Source organism: Onychostoma macrolepis, chromosome 11, assembly GCF_012432095.1.
Source record: "Onychostoma macrolepis isolate SWU-2019 chromosome 11, ASM1243209v1, whole genome shotgun sequence".
NCBI lineage: Eukaryota > Metazoa > Chordata > Actinopteri > Cypriniformes > Cyprinidae > Onychostoma > Onychostoma macrolepis.
In genome coordinates, this window is record NC_081165.1 from 9,298,387 (window position 1) to 9,311,830 (window position 13,444).

The following is a 13,444-nucleotide window of genomic DNA, read 5'->3' on the forward strand; positions in this document are numbered from 1 at the left end:
CGTTCTGCCCACGGAGACCGTAAAAACTATTTTATAACACTGCTAATCGAGATACGTGTCCAGCAGTCTAAGTACTAATAACATGCCCCACTGTGTCATATAATTAGATGTTAACAGCCATGTTAAGAGTCGTTAATCTGCCACTCGTGCTGAAGATGATTGTGAAACCAGAATGGCATGGGCTTAAGCATGATGACGGCTTTACGCTAAAAGGTTATTGTGTTGCAAGGCAGCAGTGATACAATAGAATTAAAAAAGAAAGAAAGAAACATCTGGAGGCTCCTGTCTCGGTCATGAGTTCTTGAGCGCTGTCCACTCGTGGGTGCTGAAGGAGATGGTGCTGAAAGAACAGCTCCACAAACAGACTGAACATTATATATGTGTCGGTCTGCCGCTTTCCCAAATCAAGCCAAATCACGAGTGTTTACGCACAACAACACAGCATGTAGTGATGACTGCGAATGTTATTTGAACAACAGAATCATAAAAATAAGAAAAATACGGGTAAAAAAATAAATTAAAAAAATGCATAGGCTACTATTATTATGCATGCAGTAGGCCCAGTATTACAGAGACTGTATAAATAGAAAAAAAATCATATGCTACAAACATTTGAAATTACGTCAAAATGTGGTTAACAACGGTGACAAATGGTGACCTAAAATATAAATTCCTTTTAAACTACTTCTAAAATTGATTAAACATGTTCATGGAAATAAATACCCTACCCTACCCTACCATTTTGATTAAAAATAAATAATAAGGCTGTTGGATTAATATTTAGTGAATATTTAAATGTCCAAATTAATTATTTAAATCAAATAATAATAATAATAGATAGATGTATCCATTAAACATTAATCCAAAGTGATTATTTAAATCAAACTTTATCATCCAGGAATCTGTCTAATACAGGGTACATTTAAACTTTAAATAAATTTAAGTTTCATAACTCTCCCTCTCTCCAGGACACACGGTGGCAGGAGAAAACCTGAATCCTGAGCCTCGGCCGTAGGCGAATTGGCGGATTTACTATGGCGAAGACTTAGCTCATTAATATTCATTACGTCGTGCTGACGTCAGCTCGCCGAGTTCTCGAAACGTTCGCTGACGTAAATATTTAATATTCACGAGCCAAGCCTTCGCTAAAGCGGGATTCGCCAGATCACAAACGCCCACCTTACAACCTCAGTGTTTTAACAAATCAGATGGGCGTACTGGCCGAACGTCACGTTGCGTAATTAATATTCATGAGCAGGCCTTCGCCGTAGTAGGAATCGGTGGGATGGGATTTGGGACACTGGGAACATGGCGGCTGCCTTGGAAAATGAATTGGAAGTAGATAACGAAGATTATTATTCTCTGCTCAATGTCAGGAGAGAGGTAAGAAAGTGGATACGTTTCTAAGAGGAGCATAATTCATCTGCGTTGTCGAGATCTGCACAGAATGAAGAGAGGCATGCATTTTCTCTTATCAGGTGACACTGTCCTATAAGAGAGATTCATACAGCTGTCATCGCATACTATTATGTGCCGGTTGCATTGGGCTCGTACTCGTTGATTTGACGTTTTATGCTTGGACAACTTTCTAGCAGTATTTTTCTGCTATCAAATTGATTTCATATCAGCCATCTGAGTGTTGTTTATTAATGTTTTTTATGTACGTGCGTAAAATGCGCAAGACTAGAGCTTATCTCAGAACCCATTCACTTAATATTAACGCTGGAAAAGCAGTACTCAGTATTATTAACCCAATAAACATAGGCTAAATAAAACATTTGAATGTATAATTAATTATTACACCTACCATAATAAAACTTATGCGTGACCGTTAATTCCAATGAGCTTCAAACTCTGAGGATGTAGCGGAAATATTGGCGTTTTTGTTTAAATACAAAAGCGCGCCAACTAAGGCACAGTCTTACCTGAGCAGAATAGCCAATCAGAAGCCTGCCATCAGGGTGTGGCTGAACCAACTAATTAAAATATTCAGATTATGTTGACTCTGCTTGATATGCCATCCATCCGTCAAACTTTACGTCTGTCATCTCCTTTTTATCTACTTTATGGTCCGCAGGCTACTCAGGAGGAGTTGAAGTCGTCGTACAGACGGCTTTGTATGCTGTACCACCCCGACAAGCACAGAGACCCTGAGCTGAAGAGGCAGGCTGAGCAACTCTTCACCAATGTACACCAGGCATATGAGGGTAACTATTAGAACTGTCCCCAGGAGTAATATGACAATTTTCAGTACACAGATTAAAATTTTTATTTTTTTACATGAAAGGGCAAATTAACCACAAAGCTTGGTGTATCCTATTTACCGTAATATATGATTTTCTGAGGCTGAAAATTAGTTGTACACAGGCGTCTACATGCCTTCTTCAGTTGTCTGATTGGTAGTTCATGGTTTTTGTAATTTGTAAATAAAAAAACCTTTTAGTATAATTATAAAATGTCCAACTTCAGGTCATAGTATATGCGTTTATGCTTTGAAATCTTGAATGATTTTTATAAAGTAAACTACTAAAGGGATAGTTCACCAAAAAATGAAAATTTGATGTTTATCTGCTTACCCCCATGGCATCCAAGATGTAGGTGACTTTGTTTCTTCAGTAGAACACAAACGAAGGTTTTGAACCGTTGTAGTCTGTCAGTCATATAATGCCAGTCAATGGGCACAGAATCTTTGAGAGAGAAAAAAACATGCACAGACAAATTCAAATTAAACCTTGCAGCTCGTGACGATACATTGATGTCCTAAGACACGAAACGATCGGTTTGTGCGAGAAACTGAACAGCATTTATATCATTTTTTACCTCTGATACAGGCAATGTCCAACTCTCCTGAACTCATCCACAACATCCGGCGCGTGACGCGTCAACGGCTCTGGAACATAGATATATATATATATATATATATATATATATATATATATATACATAGATATATACGTAGATCCTTATGTATCGCAGCCCATAGAAACAGTCGCTAATGAGGCATCTATGTATATATATCTATGAGCCAGAGCAGGTTGATGCATTGCGCGCCGGATGTTGTGACAGTCGGACATTGAGGTTTATCAGAGGTAAAAAAAATGATATAAATACTGTTCAGTTTCTCGATCGTCTCGTGTCTTAGGACATCAATGTATCGTCACGAGCTGCAAGGTTTAATTTGAATTTGTCTGTGCATGTTTTTTTCTCTCTCAAAGATTCTGTGCCCATTGACTGGCATTATATGACTGACAGACTACAACGGTTTGAGTTCAAAACCTTCGTTTGTGTTCTACTGAAGAAACAAAGTCACCTACATCTTGGATTCCCAGGGGGTAAGCAGATAAACATCAAATTTTAAAAGTGAACTTAAAAGTAATGACATTAATATTGTTAGTAATTCTTGTTGAACAATAACTGGATGGAAGTAACATGGGTGTACTTTATTAGCCATACATCATTTTTAGAAAAAATCTGTTTAAAAGTATCAGAAATGATACAACAGCCTTTTGAAGAGTGTTTATTTGTGCGTTTTGCAAACATTGTTGTTTTCAGTGTTGGGCTAGTTACTCAAAGAATGCAATATATTACTCATTACTAGTTACTCCTTTCAAAAGTAATATTGTTACTTTACTTATTACTTTCTGGCAACAGTAATTAGTTACACTACTAGTTACATTACTTTTCTTTCACACCCCACAGAAGTTGTAACTGTGTATCTTCCAGATACAATTCTTCTAGAATGTTACTAACAACATATTTCTGCCTCATCATTTGACCAAAATCCACATTGGATCGCAGTCAGAAGTTATTACAAACACTCAATAGTGATTGATGTCATTCAAGTAGAAGTGTTGTATTCATCTCATTAATTGTCATGTGTAGCTTGAAGTAATTTTTCCGTTACCCATATTACATTTTATGTATTTTATCAAATCACATGAGTTTGTAAGAAACTGTTTAATTTTCCACAAAATATTTTTAATTATATTAATATAATGTACCACATGCTGATCAGAGGGATGTAATGCCAGAGTAAAGTAACGCCACAACTTACACAACAGATCTTTTTTCCTGACAAAATCAATATAATGCAATATTTCCATATTCCAAGCTTGCCTGCTGCACTGGGGACATCACATGCATGTGCGAGTCATGAAAATTATGAAAATAAATCTAGGAATTATTTGATTGTTAGATTTTAAATCAGCAGGGTTGAGGCATCAAAAGTAACTAAGCTGTTTTATGGAAAGTAACTGTAATATTATTACTGAAATCTTATTAGTAATTAGTTACACTACTAGTTACTGCAAAAAGTAATATTATTACAGTAACTAAATTGCTAGTAACTAGTTACTGCCCAACACTGGTTGTATTGCATTACATTATGTTTTGCACCTCAATAAAAACTACAAAGCTTTTATCATAAAACTAAGCTTTTAAATGTTTTAATAAGGCATTGTATTGGCAGAACTTAATGGTCATATAAATAACAACATCTGCACCAAATTGCATATTTTTGCACAGTTTGGGTCAGAATAAACTCAAGGTTTCTTCGAGTATGAGCTCTCACTATATCATACTATATGAGCTATAAAAGCCTGATATAAAACACATATGCCCTTTTGTTTCTAACAATTCTAAACTGTTCAATTTTCCACAAATTACTATTACTGTAGTTCATTTGTCAGGCTTTAGAGGGTTACAAAACCATTTATGTTGCATTTCCATACAAGGAATTTCATGGTGACCACAAATAAAGAAAGCCATGCAGATTTGAATGTTTTTAATTTTTGGATAAAGTTTTAATTGAAAATTCTACTTAAAAGGGGCTGTGGTAGATAAAAACACTGAATACTGACTTAAAGTTGTATTAGTAAATCTATTTTTAGAAATGTAGATGCATCCCAATTCGCATACTTTTTGCCGTTTTGTAGTATAAATACTGTTGAGTAGTGTGTTCACAGTAGCAGTGTGAAAATAGAAATATAACTAGTGATTGCTATTTGTAGGCCAGGTAATACGAGATATGTGACCCTGGACCACAAAACCAGTCTTAATTGAGATTTATACATCATCTGAAAGCTGAATAAATAAGCTTTCCATTGACGTATTTGGATAGGACAATATTTGGCCAAGATACAACTATTTGAAAATCTGGAATCTGAGGGTGCAAAAAAATCAAAATATTGAGAAAATCGCCTTTTAAAGTTGTCCAAATGAATTCTTAGCAATGCATATTACTAATCAAAAATGACGTTTTGATATATTTACAGTAGTAAATTTACAAAATATCTTCATGGAATATGATCTTTACTTAATATACTAATGATTTTTGGCATAAAAGAAGAAAAATCTATAATTTTCACCCATACAGTGTATTTTTGGCTATTGCTACAAATATACCCCAGAGACTTAAGACTGATTTTGTGGTCCAGGGTCACATATTGGTAACACTTTAGTATAGGGACCAATTCTTACTATTAACCAGTTGCTTATTATCATGCCTATTATTATCATATTAGCTGTTTATTAGTGTTTATAAAGCACATATTCTGCATGACCATATTCTGCATCCCTAATCCTACCCAATACCTAAACTTAACAACTACCTCACTATAAATAAGCAGCAAATTAGGAGGTTTTTTGAGGCAAAAGTCGTAGTTAATGGTTTGTTAATAGCGAGAATTGGACCTTAAAATAAAGTGTGACCAAGATATTTATTATTTGACTTTCATTATTTGACCTCTGCTTAGTTCTCAGTGACCCACAATCCCGAGCCATATATGACATATTTGGGAAGAAAGGCCTAGAGGTGGAAGGTTGGGAGGTTAGTTTGATCTTCTGCATTGACAGTGTTTATTCTAACTAATATTATTCTAAAATGTCATGCTAATTTCTCGTCTGCTTGCTTGATCCCTGATATCTTTAGGTGGTGGAAAGGAAGAGAACCCCTGCAGAGATCAGGGAGGAATATGAACGTTTGCAGAGAGAGAGAGATGAGAGGAGACTCCAGCAGAGAACTAACCCTAAGGTGGACATTCCAGACTAGAATGACAGCGGGAGATAATGACAAGACTGTTTTTTATTTCCCAAAATTAAGTTTTATTTCACAATCTCCCAGTTTTGTTGTGCTCCAACTGATGTAATTTCAAGGATTCAATATTGCCAGTTTGTTTTTAGGTCAGATAATTGCAGTTAAATCTTTTTTTGCTGAGGGTGATTGAGGACTGCTTTCTTGATTGGTTTTTGGTCTTTTCTTTTTTACAAACAGTTTGCACATTGCAATTTATCAGGAAAGTTTGTAACACAGGGACTTTAAAAACAGTTTGATCAAATTTAAGGCCATAAAATATCTTCAGTATCTTAAATGGCATAATAAAATCATTTTGGAAGGTCTTAATTTTGTGGACGGAAAAACTGAAATCATGAGACAGTCTTCTCTGTATGTTTTGGAGCAGTTTAATATCAGTGTATACCATGCATTTATGAGAAGTGATTTCATATGATCTACCAGGGATAAATAGAATACTGCAGGAATTATGTAGTTTTGTAGACCAAAACCTATAAACAAGTTTTAGCCCTTCGTTTTTTGATTGGATTTTTGGATAAATTCCTGAAATAACTTCTGTTGACATAACCTTAAGATATTTTTACATTTTATTCTGCAACATCAAATACATCAACACAACTGTCATGTGATTTTTAAGCTTTTTTTGTCTTGTCAAATGGTGGCTAGAACTACTGAGGTTTTCAGGGACATTAAACATCACACTGAACAGGAAAACTCATCTACTCACTAGTGTTTATAATATCACTCTCTTGCAAACTATTCTAACTAAGATTTTCAGGGAAAATGTTTTTTAAATGAAGACTGAAAGTTGTCGGAAGCTAAGTGGTGGTGAGGCAACCATGGCGTCATTCTTTTAGCTTTTTATTTCTGCCGATTGTATTTAGGTTTCAAAATTCAATTTGGGTTCATTTGTGAAGATTATGATGATGAACAAAACAAAAAAAATCTGATGCTGACTTCTGGGTCAGCCTGCAAAAATATGTCAGCAGTGCAGCATACTGTTGGGTTTGTTCTGTACAGACATACATTATTAAATTTATTTTTAGAGGTCCTAAAAAGATCTTCAATTTCATTTAAAAAAAAACTGAGAATTGGTACGAATATTGTTTTTTACTCATCATTTTGTCTGTTTTCATTCAGGGGACAATAAGTGTCGGCATAGATGCGACAGACCTCTTTGACCGATATGAGGAGGACTTTGAGGATGTACCAGGAGGAGGTTTTCCCCACATTGAGATAAACAGGATGCATATTTCCCAATCCATTGAGGTAAGTATGTACAATTGAGCATAACGTGATGCTGCTATCTCCCTTATGGAAGCCTGTTCCGCCACTGAATAAAAAAATAAAAGATAATTGCAACTTTTATCTCACACTTCTGACTTTTTTGCTCACAATTACGTGATATCAAGTCTCAATTGCGAGTTATAAAGTCAGAATTGTGAGATATAAACAGTATATAAGTCAGTCTTCTTATATAAACAATTCTGTTTAACAAAAAGTCAGTCTTCTTTTCTTTAGAACTGGACCCTATAACTCGCAATTGCGAGAAAAAAGTCAGAATTGCGAGTTGATATCTGCAATTCTGTTTTTATTTCTGACATTTGTGAGTTTATACCTCACAATTCAGAGAAATCAGATATAAACTCCCAATTGCAAGAAAAGTCAGAATTGTGGAAAAATCTGAATTCCAAATATCTTGCAATTCTAAATTACATGTTTATATGTCAATTCTGAGAGAAAAACACAGAATTGAGAATTTATATCATGTAGTTCTAAGAGAAATTGTCCGAATTGGGAGATGTGATCTTGCACTGCTAGAGAAAAAGTCAGAATTGTGAGATAAAAAGTCGCAATTACTTTTTAAAAATTATGCTTATGTTTTTCAGGCGCCCCTAACCACTTCAGATACTGCTGTCCTCTCTGGATCTCTGTCGACGCATAATGGCAACGGGGGAGGAAATATAAACCTTTGTGTGCGGCGTGTGACCTCAGCAAGAGGCTGGGGAGAGGTGAGACTCTTTCCAACATAACAGAATTTTTTTTTTTTTTTTTTAATGGTTCTGATGTTCCTGTTTTTTGTGTGTCTTAAGCTGGAGTTTGGTGCAGGGGATATTAGGGGACCTTTATTTGGGATGAAGGTGTTCCGTAACGTAACTGCGCGCTGGTAGGTGTCCACCTGTGTCTGATGAGGCTGATTTGTGTTTCTCTTTTCTGTGAATCTCATATCAGTTTTGTGTCACGTAGCTTTGTGACTGCCCAGTGGGGATTGCAGTTCTCCTCACGTGGCGTGCGGCCCAGTGCCACTACAATGATGGCTCGCCACCTGGACCAGAACACTATGGGTTACCTGCAGTGGCGCTGGGGAAGCCAGTCTGCCATGACCACCAGCATTGTCAGGGACACCAAAACAAGCCACTTCACCCTGGCCCTGCAGGTGAAACCTATGCAGGGGTACACTGATGATGGTAATTTGTTTAGTTCAAAACAAAGTTAGTGCATTAAGAATGCAATCCATCTGTTCTTATTCCTGTTCCTCAGCTGGGTGTTCCTCATTCCTACCTGATGATGAGCTATCAGTACAAATTCCAGGATGAAGACCAGACTAAGGTCAAAGGTTCTATCAAGTATGTGTTTTACTTACAGCTTACGATAGAGATGGCCAATCTATACACATTACCATTGAAAATGTTAGATTTTATGTTTTTTGAAAGTAACATACACTCATCAAGGCTGCATTTATTTGAACCAAAAAAAAACTTTTTTCTGTTTGAATAAATATTCAAATGTAATTTATTCCTGTGATGCAAAGCTGAATTTTTAGCATCATTCAGCATCATTACTCCAGTGTCACATGATCCTTCCGAAATCATTCTAATACTGATTTGCTGCTCAAGAAATATTTCTTATTCATATTTTAAAATTCTGCTGCTTAATATTTTTGTGGAAACTATGGTACTTTTTCAGGATTCTTGTTGAATAGAATGTTCAAAAGAACAGCGTTTATTTGAATAGATGTTTTGTAACTGTTACAGGACGAACGAGACGTGAGGCGTGCAGATCCATGTGCAAGCTTTTTATTAATAAACATAGTCCAAACAGAGTCCAAACGGCAAGACGATAGGGCAATCCAAAATACACAAGCAAGAATAGAACACGGGAAAATGGGCAAGACTAAGAAAACTAGAAAAGGATCCGTAGAATAGCTATCGCTAGGAGAGAGATAAACTCTATACAATATTCGGCAGTGAGAAAGAGAAAGTCCATGGTTTATGTAGCATATCTGATTGAATTCAGCTGTGTATGTTTACTCTGTGCATTCAGCTGTGTATGTGCAATCAGTGCAATGGATGATGGGAACTGCAGTCCGGAGTGAAGTCAAGTCAAGTCACCTTTATTTATATAGCGCTTTTAACAATACAGATTGTGTCAAATCACTTTAACAGTATCAAATTGGAGGATAGAGTGTCAGTAATGTATAATGATAAGATTAAACACTCAATTTTCAGTTAAAGGCATTTCATTATTGAATTCGGAGATGTCATTGTCTAGCTCAGTTTAGTTTAAATAGTATCTGTGCAATCAAATCGGCGATAATCGCTAGAAATTAAGTGGAGGAACCAAAACTCCCTCTGTGACAGAATAGAGAAAAATACCTTGGGAGAAACCAGGCTCAGTCGGGGGTCAGTTCTCCTCTGACCAGACGAAACCTGCAGTTCAAAAGTTTATATTTCTATTTTAATTTTGTTGCAATTTCTAACAATAGTAGTATTATGTAGTTAGGTATTTTATTATATTTTTAGTTATTTTGTTATATTTTTTAGTTTTATTGTATTGTATTTTATTGTACATGAAGTGAAACAGTTAGTGCAACATGAAGTGCAACAGTTAGTGTGGTGCAAGAGTCCATAGTAGTGAGCGATCTCTGGTGGCAATTTGACGGAATAGCACAGACCGAATTCATGACAGTAACATTATTAAAATGTCACTTTTGATTATTTTAATGCATTTACACACACACACACACAGACAAGTACTTTGAAACTTGAAACTGAAAAGTACTTTAAATCATTGTAAAAATTATATTAAGTTAATATATTCAGTGTAGGTAAATATTCAATGTATTGCCCGGCCCTATTTCAGTAAAAACATCTGCTCTGACAGGACTGGGTTCTTTGGCACCGTGGTTGAATACGGTGCAGAGCGCAAGATCAGTCGCCACAGTGTTCTGGCTGCAACCGTCAGCATTGGTGTACCCCAAGGAGTCTCCCTCAAAATCAGGTTAGCACTGACCTGAGCTTAACCGCAATAAACACAGCTCAGCAGAACAGCAAACTAACCAACTACGACTGCTCGTGGGTGGTCTGTTTATGACAGTCATTTTCTTCTCTCTACAGGTTGAACAGAGCCAGTCAAACCTACCTCTTCCCTATTCACCTGACCGACCAGATTTTACCCAGCGCTGTGTTTTACGCCACTGTGGGCCCGCTGGCCATCTACTTAGCTGTCCAGAAGCTTATTATTATGCCTTATGTACGAGCCCATAAGGAACAGTGAGTTATTATCCATAATTACTGCTCTGAAACGGCCCATTTTCCTGAAACCCCTGTCTTTACATTACCTCAGTTTCTCTGATGATGAAGGGCCCTGACTGTTTGGTTGTTTACAGGGAGTTGGAGAAACAAAAGGAGGATTCTGCTTCAGAAATTGCTCGCAGGAAGCAAGAGGCTGAAGCTGCTGTGAGTAAAATAAATACATAGACAACAATGACTATCTCCCTCTTGCCAACACAAACAGCCATTTATCAGCGCAGATATGTTTTCTTATGTTATCGTTTCTTTGGTTTTCAGGTTTTGTTGATGCAAGAGTCAGTGAAGAGAATTATTGATGCTGAGGAATCTAAAATGGGTTTGTGAAATGCACTTTTATGTTTGTTTTTTAATACTTTCAGATACAACTTAAGCTCTACGGACAGCATCTGTGTGATATACTGGCAATTACCAAAAAAATCATTTCCATTCATTTTAAAAACAAATTAAAATTGCAGAGTAATGCAGGTGTGTGTATATAAGAAAATATATAAGAACAGCCTACAACGTTAAATATATACAGCTGTGCTCATAAATTTACATGCCCCTTGCAGAATATGCAAAATGTTAATAATTTTAACAAAATAAGAGGGATCATTAAAATTGTATGTTATTGTTTATTTAATACTGTCCTGAATAAGCTATTTTTTATAACAGATTTTTATATATTCTTCACAAGACAAATTAATAACTGCATTTTATAAAAAATGACCCCGTTCAAAAGTTTACATACCCTCGAATCTTAATACTGTGTGTCGTTTCCTGGATGATCCATGACTGTTTTTCTGTGTTGTGATAGTTGTTCATGAGTCCCTTGTTGGTCCTGAGCAGTTTTTCTGCATATTTGAACCCTTTCCAACAGTGACTATGAATTTGAGATCCATCTTTTCACATGGAGGACAATTGGAGAACTCATACATAGCTATTATACAAGGTGAAAACATTTACTGATGCTCAAGAAGGCAACACAATGCATTAAGACCCGGGGGGTGTAAACTTTTGAACAGGTTGATCATGTGTACATTTTTCTTATTTTGTTTAAAGATCATATTTTTTTCATTTGGTACTGCGCTTAAGAAGCTACATAAATGCTTAAATGTTTCCCAGAAGACAAAATAAGTGCAATTTACCCTGTTCATCACATTCAAAAGTTTACACCCCCCAGCTCTTAATGCATTGTGTGAGCAGTTGAACTGCTCAGGACCAACAGAAAAACAGTCGTGAATCATCCAGGAAACGACACACAGTATTAAGATTCAAGGGTATGTAAACTTTAGAACGGGGTCATTTTTATAAATTCAGTTATTATTTTGTCTTGTGGAGAATATATAAACATCTGTTATGTGAAATAGCTTATTCAGGACAGTATAACAAACAATAACATGCAATTTTCATGATCCCTCTTATTTTGTTAAAATTATTAACATTTTGCAAGGGGCATGTAAATTTATGAGCACAACTGTATGCTACTTTTACACTTTGCTGTCCCTACAGCTTAAAATGAAACTTTCGTTTTAAATGAGCAATGTTTTATGTGTTGCAATTCATATTTTTTATACTAGGTCTCATCATTCTAAATGCTTGGTACGGCAAATTTGTGTCAGACAATAGTCAGAGACGTGAGAGAGCAAAGGTCATTGACGTGACCGTCCCGCTCCAGTGCTTAGTGAAAGACTCTAAACTCATTCTTACCGAAGCATCAAAGGTTAGACATGTAAACATCAACATCAGTGAGCTGCTTCAACTCCCGCCAAGTGCTTTACGTTAATTAGTTCTGTCTCATGTTAATCAGGCTGGCTTGCCAGGGTTTTATGACCCGTGTGTCGGAGAGGAAAAGAGCCTAAAGCTGCTGTACCAATTCAGAGGAGCAATGCACCAAGTCTTGTCTGGAGACACAGAGCCTCTTAGGATACCTAAACAATGTGAGTACTGCGGAAACAAGCTGTGAATGCATTATGGAAAAAAAAAAAAAAAACATATATATATATATTATAAAAAAATATATAATATAAAATAATATTTTTAAATGTATTTAGAAATATGCCAAATAAAATATTTACATAAATATATTCTCTACCAATATATTTTCTGGCTTTTTTTTTTTTTTTAATTTACATTTTAAAAATATAGTTTGCCTTCCTTATATTTCAGTTCATTCACATGTCACGTTCGAAGAAAAACTGTGAACATAAAACATGCTAGAAGGCTATTTTATCCACATTTGTTTTTGTATATGATGGTTGGAAATTAGTGTATTTTCAAAATATATTTGTCACTGGTTACAATATTTATTTAGCATAGATTTAAAAAATATATATATTTTGGCTAGAAGAAATAGCATTTTTGCCATATGGGTCAAAAAGATGGTTAATTCAAAGCTCATTTAAGGAAAATCTGTGTTATTTTTATTTTTCTCTCTCTCTCTTTCTCTTTTCATTCAGCTCATAGAATCGGTTCAGAGACATAGGAGTCTACCACACATTGGAAGAAAGAGCTCAATGGACATCACAGGAACATAAAGGGACAGTCAGACATCAAGTGATCCGAAGGGCTGCTCCTCTTCATTTCATGTAGTCACCCGTGTATCACCTTTGTGTCGTCTGTTTCTCTAAAATCCCTTTCATATATCGTCAACAGGTCGTTCAGGTCCTGACGTCTTCTTAAGATCTGGAGTTTTAATTGAGATTCCCGATGAACCACCTGAACCCGTCACAGCTTCGATAGCTGTCTGTTATCAGGAAGGTCAGATATCATATCACTCCGTCCAACAATTCTAATCAGTGTT

The 13,444-nt window shown here is 35.9% G+C and overlaps 2 protein-coding genes across 15 annotated transcripts in view; one reads left to right on the top strand and one right to left on the bottom strand.

The window, feature by feature from the left end:
- camta1b (calmodulin binding transcription activator 1b) overlaps positions 1-1,888 on the bottom strand; it is a 332,021-nt gene extending 330,133 nt beyond the window's left edge. For 3 of the 12 annotated variants that reach the window (XM_058792227.1, XM_058792226.1, XM_058792225.1), the window contains exon 1: positions 1,808-1,837. The gene's annotated coding sequence lies outside the window, so the exon portion shown is untranslated. Of the gene's footprint in view, positions 1-1,807 lie in introns of all 12 variants that reach the window. The other 9 variants (XM_058792228.1, XM_058792224.1, XM_058792223.1 and 6 more) reach the window with 5 other exon arrangements.
- dnajc11b (DnaJ (Hsp40) homolog, subfamily C, member 11b) lies at positions 1,227-13,240 on the top strand. Of its 3 annotated transcripts, none has more exons than XM_058792243.1 (16): positions 1,227-1,383; positions 2,078-2,207; positions 5,754-5,827; positions 5,930-6,031; positions 7,211-7,339; positions 7,960-8,082; positions 8,164-8,237; positions 8,318-8,507; positions 8,612-8,697; positions 10,235-10,351; positions 10,468-10,623; positions 10,740-10,809; positions 10,921-10,978; positions 12,222-12,364; positions 12,452-12,581; positions 13,101-13,240. In XM_058792243.1, exons 1-16 carry the CDS (start codon positions 1,309-1,311, stop codon positions 13,124-13,126), a joined length of 1,683 nt encoding a protein of 560 aa, XP_058648226.1. In that variant the 5' UTR covers positions 1,227-1,308; the 3' UTR covers positions 13,127-13,240. The 3 variants fall into 3 exon arrangements, with proteins under 3 accessions (XP_058648226.1, XP_058648228.1, XP_058648227.1); XM_058792245.1 differs by having other exon boundaries at positions 1,335-1,457; XM_058792244.1 differs by having other exon boundaries at positions 1,339-1,478.
- Positions 13,241-13,444: the final 204 nt, after the last annotated feature.

Excerpts from the sequence above, each read along its gene's own strand:
- dnajc11b (XM_058792243.1), top strand. The coding sequence starts at position 1,309 with ATGGCGGCTGCCTTGGAAAATGAATTGGAAGTAGATAACGAAGATTAT. Across the intron at positions 10,810-10,920 it reads AGCAAGAGGCTGAAGCTGCT|GTTTTGTTGATGCAAGAGTC; the intron begins GTGAGTAAAATA and ends TTTGGTTTTCAG. Across the intron at positions 10,979-12,221 it reads TGCTGAGGAATCTAAAATGG|GTCTCATCATTCTAAATGCT; the intron begins GTTTGTGAAATG and ends TTTTTATACTAG.